The following is a 23,561-nucleotide window of genomic DNA, read 5'->3' as shown; positions in this document are numbered from 1 at the left end:
CTTAAAATCTAATTTCTATTACAGAGTTGTGGTAAATAGATATTAATGTGAGAGAACATATGCCTGTGATTATAATTGTCTTCTAAATGTGGTTGTTTGCTGGACTGAATGACTGATTGCTTGATTACTTGAGTAGTTTGTGATTACTGAAAAGAGATTAGTTTGAAAGGTTATTTAGTTGATTATTATGAAAAATGGCTTTTCTTGGTTTTGAAGCTATTTTTGATGATGTAAAGGAATTGGCTTTGGAAATGGTTTAATTTTGAGTTAGTGACTTTATAAATGACTCTATAAATGATTTAGTATTTGAGCTGGTTTGATTTTAAAAAGAGATTTATTATGGGCACTGATTCGTTTTGAAAATAATTTGATATTGGAACTAGCTGAATCTTGAAAAATGATTGAGGTTTTGGAAAGGTTTGAGAAATGTTTGGATGGGACCCGAAAAGGGTGGCAGAATCCAAGTTTTAGAGGAGATGCTGCCGAAATTTTATAAAATTAGAAATTTCATTTGAAGTAGTTATTTTAAAAGGTTTAATTTTATGCATTATATGATTTGAGATTACTTCATTTATCAAAGAAAAAGTTATGTTTTGGATTGAGAATTGTTAGTGAACGAAACGGAAAGAGGGATGATGATGATTGATTTGAAATATGATTTTTAAATGAATTTGGAAATGGGATATGGATTGACGAATGATGATGACATTGAGAATGGCTTAGATATTGATGAATGATGAATGAATTATTTATGTGGCTTATGAATTTGAAATATCTGAGATACGAGGTTCCCTGGATTAAGTGCCTTGGCTTGCCACCACGTGTACCAGGTTGAAAACTCGATACTCTGTTGACCCTACGACGTAAGTGTGTGAGCGGGCACTAAATAAATTCCCGGAAATGTTACCCCCATTGAGTAATATTGATTATTTGAGAAAAAGATGCACGTCGGGGGACAGTCTAAGTACAATTCAGACTTGTCGGGTTGGCTGGATAACCGACAGATGAGCCTCATCAGTGACGATTGGATTTTTGACGGTTTAGAATTTCACAAATGAAATCTCATTGAAGTATAGTCTCTAAACCAACAATAATCCTTTCATGCAAAAATTTGTTTGTCACAAGTACAAACCCCTAAAATCTATAAACCGAAGTATTTAAACCTCGGGTCGTTCTCCCTAGGAATTACAATAAAGTGCCTTGTTATTGGTCATGAGTTATTTTGGGGTTTTGGATAAGAAGCATGAAAAGTAAATGGCAATGAAAATAAACTAACAACTATAAAAGGCTCTTGGTAAGGTGTGAGAACTAGAAGTCCTATCCTAGTTATCCTTCTCAATTGTGATGAGAATTGTTCATTGCTACCACTTAGTTAACCCTTACTAATTGAAGGAAAGTCAAGTGGATGAATTGACTTGAGCCACAAGTTCTAGCCAACTCCCAAGGAAAGACTAGCTTTAGTGCACTCCAAACCAATTAGCAATCTCTCCAATTACCAATCAACAAAGGAATTAGATAACTCAAGTGTCACTAATTACTCTACCTAGGCCAAGAGGAACAAAATCTATACTATATCTAGAAGAGGCATTTCAACAAACACATAAAAGGCAATAAAAGTAAACAACATAAATTGCAAGAATTAAAGAGAGATCTAACTACAAAGGCAAGAGATCAACAATAGAAAAGCAAAGAAGACACATTTATTATGAATTACCTCTTATTGAATTGGAAGAATGTAGAAAGAACAATACTAGAGATCTACAACAAAATATAAGAACAACATAAAGGAAATTACAACAAAAGAGTAGAAGAAGATTGAATGTAGCAACAAAGGATTGAGAGATAGAAGTGGAAGAAAGCAAAGATTAAAACCTAGATCTAAGAACTAAACCTAATCCTAATCCTAATTCTAGAGAGAAGTGAGAGCTTCTCTCTCTAAAAACTAACTCTCACTACTAAACTAAGCTAATTGATAACTAACATCTAAGGTGTGAAAAGTATGAAAAGTCCTAAGTGATGCCTTCCCCTTAATCCTTCATCCTTTTATTCCTTTCCCTTAGCAATTTGGCGCCAAAATGGGTTCAGAAAACCTCTCAAATCGCCAGGCACGTGTTGCATTAATGAGGTCATGTGCCATCATCGGCGCGTGCGCGCATGGTACGCGTGCGCGTCCTTGGCTAGTTCTGCGATGTGCGCGCGAGCGCCTTGTGCGCGTGCGCGTGCATGGCTGACTTTGTTTCTTTTGACTTTTTATGCTTCTCTCCACTTGTATGCTTCCTTCCTTGCTTCCTTTGATCCATGCCTAGCCTATTTCAATCTTGGAATTACTAGCAAACACATCAAGGCATCTTATGGAATCAAGGAAGAACTAAAATTCATCAAAATAAGGCTTAGAAAGCATGTTTTTACACTTAAGCACAAATATGGGAGAGATAACAAAATCATGCTAATTCCTAGGCTAAATGTGACAAAAGGTTATCAAAATACTCTAAATTCAATGCAAAACAAACCGTCAAATTGGGGTTTGTCAATCAGCCATAGGACAGGCATGCATCATATGCATTTGTATGCTTTGCTTGAGTTTGAATTTGTTTTGGTTTGCCTAATTGCTAAACTGTTCGTAACTGCTACTTGAACTATTTGCTGTAACTGCTGCCTACTTGTGCTTTCCTTGTCTGTCTTGCCTGTGGTTGTCTTGGTGTGCTACATTTGAGAATGAACTTTGGTGCTGAATTAATGATTGTGTTGTTTGATTGCGTGGTTGGTTTTTGATTGAGATTTTCTTATAAAAAAGGAAAGATTTCGAATTTCTGAAAGATTAAGCATTGTTTCTTTGAAAAGGTTGTGAACGATTACCTATTGGTTTTTAAAAGATTCATAAAGCAATAATAATCACTGAGCTTGAAAACAGTTTTCTTGTTAAATATCTTCTTATGACAACTTTGAAACTCCGTGGTGAGACCGTGTGGTTAGGTTCTCACCCCCCTACAGCTTTACCTTTTCAGGAATCGGATGAAGAAGCATTAAGGAGAGTTATACTGCGTTTGGTTTATATGCTGTTGTATTATTTAGATTATTTTCTTCCCTCGTCTTTGTTATTACAAGTTTGTAAGAGGGATAGGAATTGTATGTTTTATATTTTCTAATATGTTGAGTTATTATGTAAGGAGTCTTGTATATGATTCTATGCCTGCTTGTATTCTTTCTTAAGATAAAGTATTTATTTCCGGTTTTCAAAGAAATCAGCGATACAGTGTCGAGTCACAGGCTCCTATTTTAGTATTTAGTATGTAAAGTAGTCATAATACTTCTTTCTATCAGAGTAGCGCAGCCGGAAGCGTGATTTCTGATAGTGAGGGTGTTACATTATGGTATCAGAGCGGTCTTTCCTGTAGAGCCTTGGGAATGGACTGATTATGCTTCAATTGCATACTTTGAGAGTTTGTCATGTAGTAGGTCTTGTTTGAATAACGAGAATTAGAGCTTTATGCACATGACGGTCTATTGATTAATGCCATTAGTCTTGCATTGCATAATTCCTGGTATTAAGTTTGGCCAGCTTAACACTAGTGAATTATGTATATGGAAGCACCAATGGGTTATCATAGACAATATGCAAGTCATAGGTAATGCGAATCGTGGGTTTTGGGAACATTAGGAGTTAATTCTTGAGGTTACTCGGTTAGGTGTCTTGAACTTTGCGAATATCACGTATCTTATTCCTGCTTGGTATGCTCTAAGGTTCTTGTCTGCGATACTTTTCTCGGAAAGTGAACAGATTATCTTTCAATCCTACTCTCTTGTTCACGTACGCTCTTGTTTGATCCTAACTGCATATGCCTGTTTAAAACCCTTGGTGTATTTACCTTCTTTATTTAGGCACTTCCTTTTGAATCATGTATTTTTTGATATACATCTGAATCTGTTTTGATGTAGGACCCCTTTTTAAGTTTATATTTTGAGTCCTTTGTAAACAAATTGTAATTTAGTTTTTCTCTTATTCGATGATAATTACAGCCATTCTTTAAATCTTAACAAAACCGTTTTTTATTTGAAATATACAACCACTTTTAATTTGATAGATACTTCTTTATATAAACATTGAAAGTTTCTTATACAGTTTAAAACTAGTGGTTTTCAATACCTCTCCTGTTTTTTCACTGATTTATGGAAATTCATATATACTTTAAATACAATTTGATTTTCTAACAATCTTATTACAGTTTTTACGAATATCCTTATTTAACTATATATTTAGATATTTTTTTAAAAAAAGGTTTTTGTCTCTTTCCAGTTGGTTTTGTTTGGTAAGGTTCACCTAATTTATTTTTTATTTATTATTTATTAAAATTTGGTTTAGCATACTATATTATTTATGCAATTGTTGTTCTTACAAAAAAAAATATATATGTTGGACTCATGTCTTAATTCTCATGAATGGACCAATTTCTTCCTGAAACTTTTTATTTCTGTGGATGTCATATTTGATTCTGTTTTTAATTACTCTTTTATTGTTTTTTTTTTTTTAACGTCACCATTAGTCTTAGTTTTCTATTTCTTGTGAATCTCATTCTCATCTGAGTCAACTTGAATTCGTTTCCATCTAATGCACCATTGTCCTTTTATTTGTCTTTCTTTAGTCAAAGGTTCTTTCTTAAGAATTTTCTATTGATTGAGTTGTCTTCCTGGCGCGTTTTGTATTCCTTTAGACCAATTGAAAACTCATTTGATAATCCACAGCCAGTGAGTTCTTGTTTGAATTCCCTTAATTTAAAGATCCTTTCTTCCATGGGCTGATTTCGTTTTAAGCACATCGTGATCATCTTAAATGATACTTGCGAGGTGGTTATTTCAAGTATACTTTCAGAATTTTGTTTTGAACCATTTTTGAAAAGGTTTTGAATTTTTTTGAAGAAATTTAAGTTTTGAATCAACTTTTTAAGTTGCTAAGTTTCTTCTTAAGCTTTTCGTTTCTATGAGTGACATGCTTTATGAATTCTAATTGAAATCCTTTAATTTAAGTTTTTCTTAAAATGAGTTAGTTTCCTTTTTAGCACATCTTAATATTATTGAACATCCTTATAAAGTTGTGACTTCAAGTATATTATTGAAATTTTGTTTTAAACTTTTTTAAACAAGTTCTGATTTATTTTTATGCAAAGTTGTCCCTGACTTGAATTGCTTTACTTGAGCAGTGCCTCTCTTTGGTGTGATTTGAACTTGTTTTGGGGCGATATAACCGTTTATTGAAGTTTTAATAAAATCACTTTCAATTCAGTCTACACTCTTTTACCTTATACTCTGAAAATTTCTATATGTGATTTAAACATGTTCGATTGTAATGCATCATCTTTTCTTTTATGAGTAAAACTTTATCTCAGATTTTCTTCCAACAAGATTGTAGTTTTTATACATGCTTGAAAAAGAAGAGAAAATACAATTTTGCTCTTAGCCAAATTAATCTTTCCATTTACAAAGTTTGTGTAATCTATTTCCACTTGAATTTATATTGAAATAATGCCACATTTATGCTTTTATTACTCTTTTGAAGGATGTTTGTTATCCATTTTCTCTTTCAGAACATGAAATGATTTTCCCTTAAGTTTCCATTCTTTACGAACAATGCATTCGAAAATATTTTTTTACCATACTCTTGAGTTCTATAAACTGTCTCTGGTTTGGATATTCTTCTTCTGCAAACCTCATATTTACTTGACTCAGCTTGAATTCGTTTCAAAATACTGCATTGTTTTTCATCTTATTGGTCTTATCAAATTCCTTCGATTCAAGAGTTACCCATAAAGTTATTAGTTGACTCTTTTTTCCAACACTCTTTATTACTTGTTCATCCTTGTCTACTTGTGATTTCAGCAATTCTTTCAAATTCTCGCGAACGCGGCCCTTGTCCCTTTTTCTTTCTTTTATATGGTCTACTATCCTTCTGAATATACTCGAGATTAGTTTTGGCATTTTGTGCGACCATTAGACTTAGTAAACGACACATTAGTCCTTTAGAACACGTCTGGTGAATGCAAAAGGTGAAACTTATAAGTGTACGACATCACTGGGAGTTGTGAAACCTTGTTTTACGTGAAAGAGTTCTGTTGATATGGGACTTATGACTAGTAGTAAGGTTTGTAAAGTGTTTAACAAAGTTGAGAACCTTTAGATGAGTTGCCTAATAAAGTACGGTTGAAAAGGTGGAGATAAATTATGTTGAAATTTGAATAGTTGAGTCTTTGAAGTTAGTACGAGATCAGTATGCGGACGTTGAGCACATCATTTTAACCCCGGCTTGCATTATACCCTTTTGCCGCCTTGCTTTACCATCACACGTTTGAAACATATTATTTTGTGCAACAAGCCTATCTTGTGGCTTTGTTTCACATCATACTTATACCCTTTATATTTATATGCCATATGAAAATTCTGGTATTTGAAACTATATGAATATATATATTGAGAATTTTTTTTGCCTTTTCTCTAAATAAGTTCAAGAGTGAAGTAACATGAAATCTCTTTTATTTTGTATCAATTTTCGAGGACGAAAATTTTTATAAGGTGGGTAGGATGTAAGACCCAAGAATTTTAAAAGTTTTATTTTAAATCAATCTCAAATCATATATTTATTTATAGTTTTAATTTCAGAAATTATTTTTATTAAAGATAATAAAAATTTTATATGATTTGATTTTAGATGATTTATATTTATATAATTTAATGCTTTAAGTTAAAGATAAAGAGAAATTAATTATATTATCATGAATGTTCAATTAGAGTAATTTATTGAAAATCAGTTAGTATTTTTATACTACAAATAATATTTTAAAGTAATTTTAGAGATTAAATTAGTTTTTCAAATATTAATACTTTATGCTCCAATTTTATTAAAATTACCAAATTATCCCTATACCTAATTTTTACCAAAACCCTAAATCCCCAAAATATCACCCTAACCCTAATTTTCCCAAAAAAACCCAGCTGCCTTATCTCCTCAGCCACCGAATCCCTTTTCTAACCTAAACTCAGCAGCAAATCCATGGAAAGAAAGAAAGAAACAGAAAGAAAAGAAAGGAGAGAAGTGAGAGGGGAAGGTTGCGGAAAGAAAGAAAGGGGGAAAAGAGGGAGGCGGTGCGGCGGGTGTCACTGCCGCCGTCGGCGCCGCTGTCGAGAGGAGAAGAGAGGGAGATCTGAGAGAGAGCTGCACGGGAAGAGAGGGGAGGAGACCTTGCCGTCGCGCCGTCCATGGATGAAGCAGAGGAGAGAGATCCGCGAGGAAGGGAGGACCACGACCTGTCCAGCCGCCGTGCCCAATCGCCGCTCATGTTGTCGGCGCTGTCCTCGCCTGAACTGTCGCCAGATCCGCCGCTGCTAAAGTTTCTGGCCGCGCCTCTGCGTCGCTGGAGATCCACCCCACCGCTGCCGCCGCCGTTGTGCTCCAGCTTGTTGCCACCATCGCGGACCGCCGCTGCCATCGCGCCACTCATCGCCGTCGCAAGGTAGACCAGGACCGAGGGAGAGAGCCGCGCGAGGAGTCGCCGTCGCCGCCGTTCGCGAGAGAGAGAGGCGCGCTGCGCGGGAGTTGCCATCGGGGGGTGTGTTGCCGTTGAGAAGCTGTCGCCGCCAGATCCGCCGTTGTTAGAGCTTCTGTCCGAGTCCTGCCGCCGGAGAACACCTCTGCCGCCACTGAGATTTGCCGCCGGTGAGGTTTTAAGTTTGTTTTCGTTTCCTTTGAATTTCCGGGAGCTTAATCATCGCTGTATGTTTGTTTCAGTCGCCGTTGCCGGAGTTCTAGTCGTCGCCGCCATTCGAGGTGGCTGCCGCCAAACCGGTTCAGCGACCGCCGCTGTTTCATTTTCTTAGTTCGGTAAGTATTTATGTTTTGAAAACCCGTGTTTGTATTCTGTTATATTTGGTTATAAACTCTGAGGTTCTGGTAATGTAGGGTCATGTTGTGAGCGTTGCATGTCGCTCTTAAGTTGCTGTGAGTGCTGCGAAAGTGATCAGGGACTGAGTTTGTGGTTGCTGTTGGTTTCGGGTTAAGAGAAATGGTTTTGTTGACGCATTTTGAGTTATGGTTTCGACGAGTCAAGGTAGGGGTTTTTCTTAAAATCTAATTTCTATTACAGAGTTGTGGTAAATAGATATTAATGTGAGAGAACATATGCCTGTGATTATAATTGTCTTCTAAATGTGGTTGTTTGCTGGACTGAATGACTGATTGCTTGATTACTTGAGTAGTTTGTGATTACTGAAAAGAGATTAGTTTGAAAGGTTATTTAGTTGATTATTATGAAAAATGGCTTTTCTTGGTTTTGAAGCTATTTTTGATGATGTAAAGGAATTGGCTTTGGAAATGGTTTAATTTTGAGTTAGTGACTTTATAAATGACTCTATAAATGAATTAGTATTTGAGCTGGTTTGATTTTAAAAAGAGATTTATTATGGGCACTAATTCGTTTTGAAAATAATTTGATATTGGAACTAGCTGAATCTTGAAAAATGATTGAGGTTTTGGAAAGGTTTGAGAAATGTTTGGATGGGACCCGAAAAGGGTGGCAGAATCCAAGTTTTAGAGGAGATGCTGCCGAAATTTTATAAAATTAGAAATTTCATTTGAAGTAGTTATTTTAAAAGGTTTAATTTTAAGTATTATATGATTTGAGATTACTTCATTTATCAAAGAAAAAGTTATGTTTTGGATTGAGAATTGTTAGTGAACGAAACGGAAAGAGGGATGATGATGATTGATTTGAAATATGATTTTTAAATGAATTTGGAAATGAGATATGGATTGACGAATGATGATGACATTGAGAATGGCTTAGATATTGATGAATGATGAATGAATTATTTATGTGGCTTATGAATTTGAAATATCTGAGATACGAGGTTCCCTGGATTAAGTGCCGTGGCTTGCCACCACGTGTACCAGGTTGAAAACTCGATACTCTGTTGACCCTACGACGTAAGTGTGTGACCGGGCACTATATAAATTCTCGGGAATGTTACCCCCATTGAGTAATATTGATTATTTGAGAAAAAACTATGCATAGACTCTTGGGGATGCATGTCGGGGGACAGTCTAAGTACAATTCAGACTTGTCGGGTTGGCTGGATAACCGACAGATGAGCCTCATCAGCCATAGGACAGGCATGCATCATATGCATTTGTATGCTTTGCTTGAGTTTGAATTTGTTTTGGTTTGCCTAATTGCTAAACTGTTCGTAACTGCTACTTGAACTATTTGCTGTAACTGCTGCCTACTTGTGCTTTCCTTGTCTGTCTTGCTTGTGGTTGTCTTGGTGTGCTACATTTGAGAATGAACTTTGGTGCTGAATTAATGATTGTGTTGTTTGATTGCGTGGTTGGTTTTTGATTGAGATTTTCTTATAAAAAAGGAAAGATTTCGAATTTCTGAAAGATTAAGCATTGTTTCTTTGAAAAGGTTGTGAACGATTACCTATTGGTTTTTAAAAGATTCATAAGGCAATAATAATCACAGAGCTTGAAAACAGTTTTCTTGTTAAATATCTTCTTATGACAACTTTGAAACTCCGTGGTGAGACCGTGTGGTTAGGTTCTCACCCCCCTACAGCTTTACCTTTTCAGGAACCGGATGAAGAAGCATTAAGGAGAGTTATACTGCGTTTGGTTTATATGCTGTTGTATTATTTAGATTATTTTCTTCCCTCGTCTTTGTTATTACAAGTTTGTAAGAGGGATAGGAATTGTATGTTTTATATTTTCTAATATGTTGAGTTATTATGTAAGGAGTCTTGTATATGATTTTATGCCTGCTTGTATTCTTTCTTAAGATAAAGTATTTATTTTCGGTTTTCAAAGAAATCAGCGATACAGTGTTGAGTCACAGGCTCCTATTTTAGTATTTAGTATGTAAAGTAGTCATAATACTTCTTTCTATCAGAGTAGCGCAGCCGGAAGCGTGATTTCTGATAGTGAGAGTGTTACAATTTACATAATAAATATCATCTGAAAAATTAATTTTTACACCCAAAAATTTATTAATATTTATATTAAATTAAATTAATGACGGTATAATATATATTGAAAAAATGATCATTCTTCTTCGACACATCTCTATCGTCTCAAAGAGAAGCTAATCATATAGTTTTTGTTAAATCTGTTTAAACATATTTTTTTTCGTTTAATAAAATAATAAATATTAAATATTCACTCAATAACATAATTTATTCATTGTAAAAAAAATTAATAATTTAATTATAAATAATAGGTTGCATCTAAAATGTTCCAATAATAATTTGGAATATTTAATATTTTTTTAGACAATTTTTTTTGGAATATCAATCATTAAAAGATTTTTCTTTTTTTAGTATTTGAAATTTTCTTTTAATTATTTCTTATAAACAACTGTAAATAGATATTTTAATACAAACAAAATAACAAGATAGCGTCTACATAATACGATACCAAAAAAATAACTATGTTTTTTTATTTTTTTTTTGTCTACCATGTTTAATTTTGGGTGCACATATTTTTAGTGAGTTTTATTTTGATATATTGACAGTGTAAAATGCATTTTACATAGACGTACAATTATATTTGGTCTATTGGATGATAATTCACACAGTTAATATAAAAAGTAATTATTTTTGTTAATGTAATGTTACGTCATTAGATGTAAATATAAAATTATTTTATCTTAACACTGCATTAAAATTAAATTTATTTTTAATTTCTCTTTATAACAAAAAGTAAAGTCTGTTGTTACCATTTTCATTCTTAAAAAAAATCAACTCTACCAAAACATATATTCTCTCTTTCTACACCATAAAAATGACAGTACTTCAAATGCTGTTTTGATATTAATATTTTTTAAATAATTAAATATAATTTTTTTGTTTTATTAATTAAAAGATCATTTAAATATATAAATAATTAATAACAAAATATTTTTATAAAATGTCAAGAATATGTAGTGTTTGAATAATATTTTTTTATAAATATCTATATATACCCAGAATAATATTGACAGATATATTGATATAATATTTAAATTAAATATATATAAATATTACCGTTAATTTAAATGTATGTAAATACGTAAAGTTGTATATTTTTTTGTTGGTTAAAATATGTAGATATATTTTTATATTTGTGAAGTTGAATATATCTAAATCATTAAAAAGGAAAAAAAAGTATATATTAAAATAAATAAATATTAATAAATTTTTGTGTGTAAAATTAATATTTTTGGAGAAAGAAAGCGTACATTCAAAAAGTTCAAAGATAAAAAATTATGCAACGCCCAATATTATCTTTAATAATTAATTAACATAAATACAATTAGCCTACTTAATCAATACATTATTCACATGTTGCATAAGACAAAGTACACTATATTTTACCTACAACATGTTAAATTTTGTCTCTTTAACTACTCTCTTTTTAAATACTTATCACACTACTCTTTTGACAACACAAATATATAAATATAAAAGAATCTCTTTTTCTACGCCATAGAATTCACTTTATATTAAAATTATTTGTTATATTATACACATCTAGATAAGATTTCCAAGGATACAGTGAAAATGGAGCTCGTAGGTAAGAAGTAGCAGCAACTTCGTGTTTTAGGGTTGGTTTTCCAAATGTTCTGGAACATTGTTTTTTTTTTGTTTAATTTTTATACCATTAGCTTGAAAAACCATTCCGCTAATTCTTTCATTGGTCTTCTGCAACCAAATTTTGTTCGGACCAGATGGAAAAAGCTTATTTTCAGTTATCCAGGTCTGAATATAAGTCATGGCATGTAATAGCCGCACGTAATATTTGGTTTAATAAAAAAAATTGACAATCCATTAACATTTAGTTGATTTTAACAAGTGTAATTATTTTTGCCATGCACGTAATAAGATTGACATTATAATTTTAAATTATTTTTTTAAATTAATTTAAATTATAATAATTTAATTAATAAAAAAGTAACATATTATGTATTGTTTATTTTTTTTAATCTAATATTAATTGGACTAACTCTAAAATAGTTATTAATCGATTTTAATAATCTACTTTTTTCAATAAATCACACAAATATACTGAATTTGATCATAAATAATATAGTAATAGTTAAATCCACCAATAAATATATTGGCTATTATCACACTATAAAACAAATTAAATATAAAGACTATTAGAACTTATAAATCTATAAAATCGCACTGTCTTTGATTCGTGCAATGGTTTACTCATCAAATAAACTTAAAATATAAACCAAAAATATTTATAAAATGGACCTAATATCACTTAAAAGAATCATAGAAAATAATCAACTTACCTTATCATCCATGAGAACCATTTCTATGTAAGTCGTCTTGTTCTTGTCAAATTTGGATGGGACTTTCCATAACCTTATAATTCTTGCTTTTATTTTTCAAACTGTTTCATTACATAATCTACCATATAGATAACACTGTTGATAGAATCGTAGTTAGTAGCCCTTAGGTATGAAAAATAATAAACAGAAGAAGATCTATGTTTGAGGTACGAATTTTCTAGATGATAAATAATTGTAATAATTTACTATTACTCCTTATATATACACACTAATTATACACGGTAATAATTAGCAAATATTTTTAATGGAGATACTTGCTACATACAATTAGGTAAAATTTATGCCATTATATTTTATTAACCTTTATGATTAATTCAATAGAGATACTTACTCAATATACATGTTATCTATATTAATTATATGCCAATATTTTTAAGAAAGAGCTAAAAGAGGAGATATATAAATATATATAATATTATTTTTATATAGAAAGCATACATAAATCACTACATTTTTTTTATTATATTAAACAACTTAAAATTATAGTATCATGTTATTATTAATACTAGATACTTGTTATAATTATATCAAATTTAATTATGACTCTAAATAATTAATAAAAAAATATATAGGCAGAAAATAAAACATATTAACTAAAATTTAATTTTTTATCTAATTAATCTTATGTTCATACAATATAACTTTACGAAAATATTATGAATCACAACCTTTTTTATTCTACAAAAAAAAAATACTACATGTAACTTTTAGTAATATTAAAATAATTATAAGAATTAATTATTGATATTAATATTAATCACAATTGATTATTGATACCCTAATGTTTTTTAAAATATATTTTACCTTTTTAAAATATAATGTATCTACCATGTAGACCTTTTATTATTATTATTATTATTATTATTATTATTATTATTATTATTATTATTATTATTATTATTATTATTATTATCCACTAATTGATATCAAATTAAATGGGTCACTATTAATGTGTGCATCAACTATATATCTTCTAATAAAATTATTACACTTGAATAAGAATTAGAACTATATCAATTGATATAATTAGAATGATTGATAAGTAGTTTAATAACGCATTGAATATTGATTTGATATAATTATAACGAAGATATTTCTTAAATTAATATAATTATACATTATTCATGAGCTCATTGTAATATAATTAGAATAAATTTATTTGAGAGAAAAAAAGAGTTCACGTGTAATTTCTAAAAATTATAATAATTTGTTTATTTATGTATACGTATATATTAATTTTGTTAAATAATTCTCTCTCTCTTTATATATATATATATATATATATATATATATATATATATACACGATAGTTTTTTTTAATATATATACATATACATAAATAATTCGATACATATACATAAATAAAAAAAATATATGAACTATATTTTGTTAAACTCCACGTTACCCATTATTAAAAACATTTAAATCACATATATTAATTATTTTTTTGTTATAATTATTTCGTTTTATATATATGATTATTTTTTATTCTATAATCGTGCAGTAATTTTTTATTTTTTATATCCATATATATATTCTTCAATCCGGGCTCCATTCATACGCATATTAATAGTTTTTTCTAATAGTGATGTTTTAATTTTTCGTTTTTATTTTTTTCACGTATCTTTCCTTTTTTTTTTGTAAATAGTGATGTTTTAATTTTTTTAAATACATTTTTCTTAATAATTACATTACTAGTCTGAAATATAAAATGAGAAAAAAGGTGATATATATATATATCCAAAAAAGAAAATAAACTTAAAATCAGAAAAAAAAATTTATATTAAAAAATATAAAAATAATATATTCAAAAAGAATAGTCATAATATATAAATTGAGTCAACAATAATTTAAATTTCTCTAAAACTAATTTAATCAAATACCAATATTAGAAATAAATTACTTAAATAATATTTAATCTATTCTAGTTCTTAGACACATATAGATTAGAGTCATTCTCGTAACGACAACCAACTGAAACAATATCGTAAGTTCGAACATTTAGAATTCGTGCAAATTCAGACTATTCCTTTGTTCTTTGAAAACCTTCTGTATCCTTGATAGAGTTAAATCGTAATTTCTTTTATGAAAAAAGAGTTACGGAGGTGACTTTGATGTGTTAGAGACTAAAATTCGGAAGTCACTATTTATATTTAAATGTGACGCCCATTAAACCCTAAAAGCCAAATAAAATAGTATCTCTGATTTTATTCTCATTTACTTCTAAATCTAAAGTAATAATAACTTATTTAATTTAGTATTTATGATGATAATAAATGAGATGACCATTATATAAGTCATTTAATATAAAATAGCTTAATTTACGATTAAAATTATTATATGTATTGCCCATAAATAGATTAGAAAATAATAATTTCGTAACAAAATAATCATTCAATTTGAATTACAATTAATTGATTGATAGAAACTATAATAAATTGTATGATATTTAAATAATTAACTAAATCAATTAGTTGATATAATTAATTTATTATAATAAATTGAATTTAATGAGTTAAAAGACATAAATTAAAAAATACCATCGCCATGACAGTTTTATCATTAAGTGCAGAAATTTAATTTTTATATAATAGAATAGATATTTACAGATTATTATATTAAACACTGACTAAAAAAAATACTAAACAAAATAAAAGCATCAATGATAAAATATAACCTAAAAAATCACTTAAATTAGAAAAGAACCTGTAATAAATTATAATAAATCTATATATGAGAAGTAAAAGTAAAATAAATAATTAAAAATAAAATTAAAAGAGCAATTAAAAAAATAAAAGAAGATAGAAAAGATAATGTGTGGAGTAGATAAAAAATATATTGCAATAAAAGATTAATATAATTAATTAATACGAAGGATAAAAGAGAAAAATAAAAATACGACCTTATTAAAAAAATTTCAAAAAAAATATTTTAAAGAAGAACCTATTAATCAACTTTTATAAAAATATTACAAAAAATTTTAATTATTTTTAAATAAAATAATAATACCCTTAAAAATTATTAATCAAAATAAATAAAAAGATAACATAAAACAAAATCATAGAAAAATATTAGTAAAATTAAGATAAAAAAATAAATTACAAATTATAAATATTTTATCTGAAATACAAAATAGAGAGAGAAAAAAAATATATAAAATAATAAGATAATAAATTAAATTAATTGAGTCTATTAATTTTATTGTTTTATATATTATTTATTAAATAATTTAATATTTATCTCGATCAAATTAAATAATAAATTAGTTATAATTAATTTGGTTTAATGAATCAAACAAAATTTAAAATAATTTGATATTTACTCTAATTAAATTAAATATTTGAAGTTATGATTAATGTAATTTAATGAATCAAATAAAATATTAATGATAAAATATTTATCCTAATCAAATCAAATTATATAATTGATTAGTTATAATTAATACAATTGAATGAATCAAACACATTAAATTGAAAAATAATTTAGTTAATTAATTTGTGTCTTAAGTACACATTTTAAAAATATTTATTTTTCAACAATTTTTATAAAATATTTTTTATAATATTTTTAATCTATGGTCTAAAGGCACAGTTATAATAACCCATTAAAAAGTATTTAATTAGTTAATACAAATAATTAGTATAATTGATTTAGTTCAATAAATTAAAAGAAATAAATGTGAAACGAAGAGATAAAGGAAAAGTGAAATTATAAAAACGTGTAGCCATTAAAAAATAATAAAAAAAAAATCTCTTTTAGTTTTTTTATTTATTAATTATTAATTTATTATAATTAATTTCACAATATTTATTATACGTTATTCATCTTACAAATTAATACAATCAATTATCGATAATTAATTATAATTGATATAACTCATTTCGCTATACTTTTTAAATAAATAATTAAAAATACAGGTCTCAATTTTTTGTTAAAGTAAAATAGAATAAAATATATAAATTGAGTAGATATAAATCTGAAAATTATAAAATTTTGTTAACAAATCAAATAAATTAGTATCATAAAACTAAATTTAATGCTATTTTAAAATAATTACTGACTTTTTATTCTTTTAATTATTAATAATTTAAATAAAGTAATATCTTATAACTTATTTTGTTATCTATTTTAAGTAATTACTAACATTTTATTTTTCTAATTATTTGCTTGTCTTATTTATCATTTATGCTTTCAATCAATTATATTAATAAACAAATAAATTAAATTAACTCCGGTTATATTTGGACTATTCAACAATTCAATATAATCTTTTTAATTTGGGATTAACTACTAACGATAGAAAATAAAAAAATTAGAGTAATTCAATATTATGAACATTAATTATTATTGTGAAATAACCTAAAATCATAATGCAATTTATTTTTAAAGAAATAATCAAGTATTATTGTTAATTATGAAATAACTTAAAATCATAATACATTTTATTTTTAAAGAAAAAATCATCTATTGATATCTATAAATAGAAACTATCGTCAAAATACTTTGATTAAAAATATGAGGGGTTAATTACTATTCATTATTAATAATATATCGATTATATCAAAAAGTAAAAATATAATTATCCGCATTTATACCATTAGAAGAATTACCATCATGAGTAAAATTTTAAATAAAAAGAGAAAAGAATAAAATTGCATACATAGTGAATTTAAAAAATAAATATCGTTAAATAATTATACTTTTTTTAATAAATAGTAAAAAATTAAATATCATAAACTATATTCTTTTAAAAATAACCCTTTTAAATTATTATTTTTGGCATGATTTATTTGTATATCATTTAAATTGATATTATTTTTAATTATAATAATTATTTATCCTTAATAATTATTGTTAGAATTTAATAATTTTTCATGCCTTACAATAATTATCTATAAAAAAATATATATATCCTAAAAAAATTATTAAATAAATTTATTCTTTTTGCCCTATTTTCTCATTAAAAAATTTTTTGTTTTGTCTTTTTTAATTGTTATTATGTTATTAGAATTGTTAAATAATATTAAAAAAATTCTTTAAAAATAGAAATAGCGATAGCACCTTGAATAATTAATTCAATAGGATTAAATTTAAACGAATAAGATGATTCAATCAATTATACAAATAATAGCATATTTATAAATATTAATAATAAAAATAGTCTCACTAATGTAAATGATGTAACACCTTAACTTTTAGCACGTCATGATCGTACTAAAGATAAGGTATTACTAATCTACTTTCCTTGTTTACTATTTAATATTAAGCCTTTAGTTCGATATCGCGTTTCAATTTTTAAGAAAATGCCTGAAAAGTTTGCTTTTTATTAATTAAAATCATATATCAAAGATCCTCAAGCAATACTAATCACATAGTTATTAATAATAATAAATATCATATAACAGAATTCAAAATAAAACTCAGTTACAACTCCTATCCCTCTATATAAAATAAAATCTTAAATAATAAGGGCGAGGGAATTCTATGAAAGCAACTCAACACATAAATTTAACTCAAATAAGGCTAGTATTCGCCCGCAGCTTCAAACTGAATCTTCGAACCTGTGTCACTGAAAGGGTGGAAGATTTTGAGGTGAGAACAAACCACACGTTCTCAGTAGGGAATGTGAATGCCGAAAAAGTAATGAAATAGATTGTAAATAATTAACTTTACTCAATAAAACTATATTTTTATCAAACCTTTTGAAAATACTTTTTACTATTACTTTATATAATTAATTACCTTCTTTAAATTTCCGAACTTAAGACAAATCTCAATCACAACCTCAGTTCTCAGTCACCATAATACACAAACTAACAGCACAGAAAATAGATCAACACACAAACAAATAGCAATAAGACAAACAGCACAATCACAGAGAGACAAGATAAGCAAATACAATCAAATGCAAATGTGCAAACAATGATGATGCATGTCTAGCCCTATCGCAGGTAATGAGCTCATTTGTCGGTTTCGACCCGCACCCGACGCAATTCGACTCGCAAGTCAGATAAGGCATTCCAGCAGCATAACCTCTGCAAGTTTCTACTTCTTGCAGGCGCTGATTCTCCAGCTGAAGTATGCCGAACATGACCTCTGCAAGTACTTGCAGGCTCTGATTCTCCAGCTGAAGCATGTGTCACTTTCTCCTGGAAGCCATTCCATACACATGGGCATCCCCGCACAATCATTCTCACATAAAGCACACGGCTTAACAATCTCACATCGGCACCCTAACTAGTTACTTTCCGTCACCCTCTCGTAATCTTTTATTCATTTCATAATCACACGTGCCGTGTTCTCTTTCCTCTTTCCTTCTTTCTCTTAACAAACCAAACTCAAATAATAACTTGAAACAAAATCTATTCTGAAGAAAAATTGAATTGTAAAACTTTATACTTTCTTAATAAATCAAGCTAAAAATAAAATTTTTTGTAATAAATCGAAATCAAATAGTTTTTAGTAATTAAAACATTTTCTTTGAAGTTAAGACACTTTCTATTTTAATAAAATTCAGACCTTTCAAATCTTATATGATTGAGTCAAACCAATAATTTTTAATAAATCAAATCAATAATTTTTCAAAATAAGCTTATAAATCAGATTTTAAAAATGAAATCACCTTTCGCATATTTTTACAAAAATTGAATAGCATCTCCCTTTAAAAATGGACTTCACCACCCTTTTCGAGTCCCAACTGAACCATTCTCAACCTCTTTTCAAACATTTCCAAAATCAGAAATTATTTTCAAATCTCAGTCCAATACCAACAAATCAAATCGACTTTCCAACTCAACAATCAAAAAATCAAATACATTTCATCACATTCAGTCACAAATGCAATTCAAAATTATCATTCAGTCATTCTAAATAATCATAAATTATTTGCAAATATCCACTAGACTTCCATGGCATTCATAAATTAAAATAGTTAATTTCAACATGAAATTCTCTACCTTCGTACGAAATCAGAATCAACGAAAACTTTAAAAAAATTTTCTGACCGAGCTGTTGAAGAAGAAAACGTCAGAAGTCATCTATGCCTCCTAGAACTCCAATTGGCCGAACTCAAGGAGAAGAGGAGTTACGTTACCGTCAACTTCTACCGGATAAAAGTAACACCAATATGTAGAGGAGGAAGATACAAACACTTTTACCATACTAAATTTTTAATTAGAGTTACAAATCTCAAGAAATCGAAACCAAAAATTTTACGGTTCCATGGTTTCTCTCATTCTCTCTCATGGTTTTCTTTCTCTCTAGTGCTTTTTTTTTCTTTTCTTTTCTTTTCTTTCTTCGAAAAAAAGAAACATGCATGGCTGATTGGTAATAAATGAAGAGTAAATAAAGATAGTTAATAGTGATTATAATATTATTAGTTAGGAGATGTACGTGTCATAATTATATATATGTATATATGCATGAGCCCACGTTTTATTTCTTTCCTTTTCCTCAAATGGCTTCAACCCACTAAATTAAATGGATCAAGACCATTTAAATCAAATGGAACACAATTATGATTGAAGTTATTGGTGATCCTAGGCTAGGTGTTATGCTTTATATATATACATATATCTTTACATGCATTGGCTTTCCTTAACTTTACTTTCTTAATGGCTTCGGTCATTAATAATAATAATAATAATAATAATAATAATAATAATAATAATAATAATAATAATTTATTTTTTTTTGAAATATTTCTTGTTAATAAAAATTATTTAAAAATTTTAATAAATTTTAAACTCAAAGTATTATAAAATTTAATTTAATTACTTTTAAAAAAATAATTTTCTTTAAATAAAATAATAAATTATGAATAATTGATTATTTAATTTTTCAAAAACTCAGGGTGTTATAAATCAATACAATAATTATATGAAAAATAATTAATTACATAATTGTATAATTTTTAAGATCCTATATAGTTGAATCTAATGGACAAATAAAAAAATATCTATATTATAATGTCTTAATATTTTAGCATACTATAAATCATATTATATATAAATTTATATATTATATTATAATTTTAAATCAACTGCTTAAACACATTATAACATAAACAACCATCTAAAAAGATACACCAAATTAAGAAATATCACATGGGTCACAACATACACTTTAAATTATCACGATATTTTAAATAAAAAGAGCATCAATACAGAAAAATCAATGAATATAACTAAAATAAAGAGCAACAAAGAGACACACGAAAAAAATAATAATAAAGATAATCAATAAAAATATTAACATATAAACCACATACACGAACAATGTATATATTAATTGTGAATCACAAAAAAAAAGACTATATATATATATATATGAATTGAAGTACATTTGACAAAATAGAATATTATAAAACAAAATTATAGTAAGATTATTTAAAAACAACGTAAAGATGATACATCTTTTTTGTTAATCAGAAGCTAAAAGAAAAAAAAGTATGCGCCTAATAATAAGCAATTAAAATAAACAAAAATTTTAAAAATATATATAAAAAAATAAAATGTATAAATAAAGATAAAAGAAACAAAAATTAAATAAATTACAAAAATTATATCTTAAATATGAGAGAGAGGGAGGGAGGGAGAGAGGGAGAGAGAAAAGAAAGACAATGAATAAAAAATATTTGATCTTGTATAAATAGATGGTATTAAAAAAAATAAACTAATTGAATTAATTCATATATTTCGTTATCATATTTATTATTTATTAAATAATTTGATATTTACTCCCATCAAATCAAATAATTAATATAATTAACCAAATTAATTAATTAATATAATTAATTATAATTAATCAATTCATATAAATTATAATAAATAGTGAGATTTGAATGCTTAATCAAATTAATTAATTGATATAATTAATTAATTATAGTTGATTTACTTTAATGAATTAAATGAAATAGATAGATCAGGAACACCTCAAGAGCATGCTACATTAGTTCTATTATTAAGTGTAAAAACTCAATTTTTATTTAATAGAATAGAATAGATAGATAATAAAGATATTTTTTTAAATTAGTATAATTATACATTATTCATTAAATATTAATTATAATATTGTAATATAATTATAATAAATATATTTTTCTAAAATAAATTTATTTAGAGAAATATAAATTGGTTATTAATAACCAGTGCTATTATCATATAATTATCATATTATATTATTATTATCATTATTATTATCAATATAATTAAAATGATTAAAAATATTTTCAATTGATAATTGATAAGTAGTTTAATAATGTATTAAATATTAATTTTATATAATTATAATAAAGATATTTTTTTAAATTAGTATAATTATGTATTATTACTTAAATACTAATTATAGTATAATTATAATAAAGATATTTTTATAAAATAAATTTAGAAGAGAAAATAGTGCATTCATTTTGGCAGAAAAATAAATTCATGAGTAATTGACACCTCACTTTCATTAGTTGAGAAAAAATCCAATTTTAGTATATTATAAAAAGAAATAGATAGATTTATTTTTTATTTTTTTCTCTTCCTCTTTTTATTTATTTAATTTATTTTTTCTGCCAAAATAATTATATTTTAAGCTTTTATTAACCGAGTCAATGGCTAAAAAAATGATAGCAGCTCCATAGTTAGTTGGAGTGTCTTAATCATATCCTTTTTAAGGTATTTTTTTTATTAATATCTAAATTTTATTAGTTATTATTATAGATTGACTAATTCAATTAGTCGGCCTTCTGATCTATTTTATCTTTATTAAAAATTTAAATTTAAGATCACAAAAAAAGAAAGAAAGAAAGAAAAATGGTGAATTCTTATACCGCTAGATCAAGTAATAATAATGTATGTTATTAATTTCTTAGATGTCTTAAAAAAATGTATTTTCAAGAACTAATCATTATCAAGAAAGTTATATTTTGATGTTAGAACTTGATTTCCATATAAGTATTAAAATAGGAATGAAAAGTATTCAAGAAAATGTTAAAATATCCCCAAGTATATAAAAACAATAATAATACAGATAAATATCTTGCGCTATATTAGATATTAATTGTTCTTGCAATAATACCACCTCATCATTGGTGAATGATATTTTTGTTTATTTTTAATGTGTATTTATATTTTAACATATATTTTATATTAATAGTTGACTTTAATAATTAATTTTAGTATACTTATAATATAATTTTTGACTAAATATGTTTAACTAATCATTTAAGAGTTATAATGTGAGTATTCCCTATGATAGTATATATAGCCGCAAACTAAAGATTCGAAAGCCGCAAACTAAAGTTTCGAAACTGAACACAACAGTCAAAAGAAATGAAGACGGAGGTGAGTTTCTTGTGCAGCTACGGTGGCCAGATCAAATTCCACGATCGAAACAACCAATACTTGTACGAAGGAGGTAATAACAAGAAATTCCACGTCCGCAGCAGCATCAATTTCAATGACATGATCGCCGAGCTCTCCGCCATTAGTGGCACCGCTGACGTGGCCTACTTCAAGTACCAGATCCCAGGGTACGGCCTAGAAACCCTCCTCAGCATCACCAACGACAGAGACCTCCGCAACCTGATGCGGGACTTCGATCCAAACACACCCAACAACGTCAAGCATATCTTCCTCTTCTCCGAGGAAAATCCTTCACCCTCTCCTCCTCCTCAGCAAGTTGCTGAGAACGCATCCGAGCTGGAAGCAGGTGCTGGTCCGCGTGTGGTGTTCACTGCTTGATGCTTACATCGGCCGGTTTACTCTTCACAGCGGTACTACTTTTTTGGTGCCCTTCGTATTCACCCTTCAACAGCAAACTCATTCGGTTATGGTCGTTAACGACGATCTCAAGAGTACTGGAACTATCGCAGTTAATGATGATCAATCTGTCTCTGACAAAGCTACAAAAGTACCGGTAATTTTACATAATTTTACATAATTAACAAAGAAACTCTGCAATAGTTTAAAATTATGTAAAATTACCGGTACTTTTACAGTTTTGTCAGAGACAGATTGATCATCATTAACCGCGATAGTTCCAGTACTCTTGAGACCGTCGTTAATGACCATAACCGAATGGATTTGCTGTTGAAGGGTGAATACGAAGGGCACCAAAAAAGTAGTACCGCTGTGAAGAGTAAACCGGCCGATGTAAGCATCAAGCAGTGAACCACACGCGGACCGGCACCTG

At 27.8% G+C, this 23,561-nt stretch overlaps 1 protein-coding gene across 1 annotated transcript; it reads left to right on the top strand.

Annotated features, from left to right (window-relative positions):
* Positions 1-22,699: 22,699 nt before the first annotated feature.
* On the top strand, positions 22,700-23,110 carry LOC107614944 (RAF-like serine/threonine-protein kinase 24). Its single transcript, XM_016317069.1, has one exon. The coding sequence runs from the start codon at positions 22,700-22,702 to the stop codon at positions 23,108-23,110; it is 411 nt and encodes a 136-aa protein (XP_016172555.1).
* The last annotated feature ends 451 nt before the right edge of the window (positions 23,111-23,561 follow it).

Source organism: Arachis ipaensis, chromosome B9 (genome assembly GCF_059453495.1).
Source record: "Arachis ipaensis isolate K30076 ecotype BB chromosome B9, ASM5945349v1, whole genome shotgun sequence".
NCBI lineage: Eukaryota > Viridiplantae > Streptophyta > Magnoliopsida > Fabales > Fabaceae > Arachis > Arachis ipaensis.
The sequence above is the reverse complement of the archived record's forward strand: the minus strand, read 5'-3'. Positions and strand labels throughout refer to the sequence as shown.

Bases quoted from the DNA above. Each gene is read 5' to 3' on its own strand.
- LOC107614944 (XM_016317069.1), top strand. From the start codon at position 22,700: ATGAAGACGGAGGTGAGTTTCTTGTGCAGCTACGGTGGCCAGATCAAA.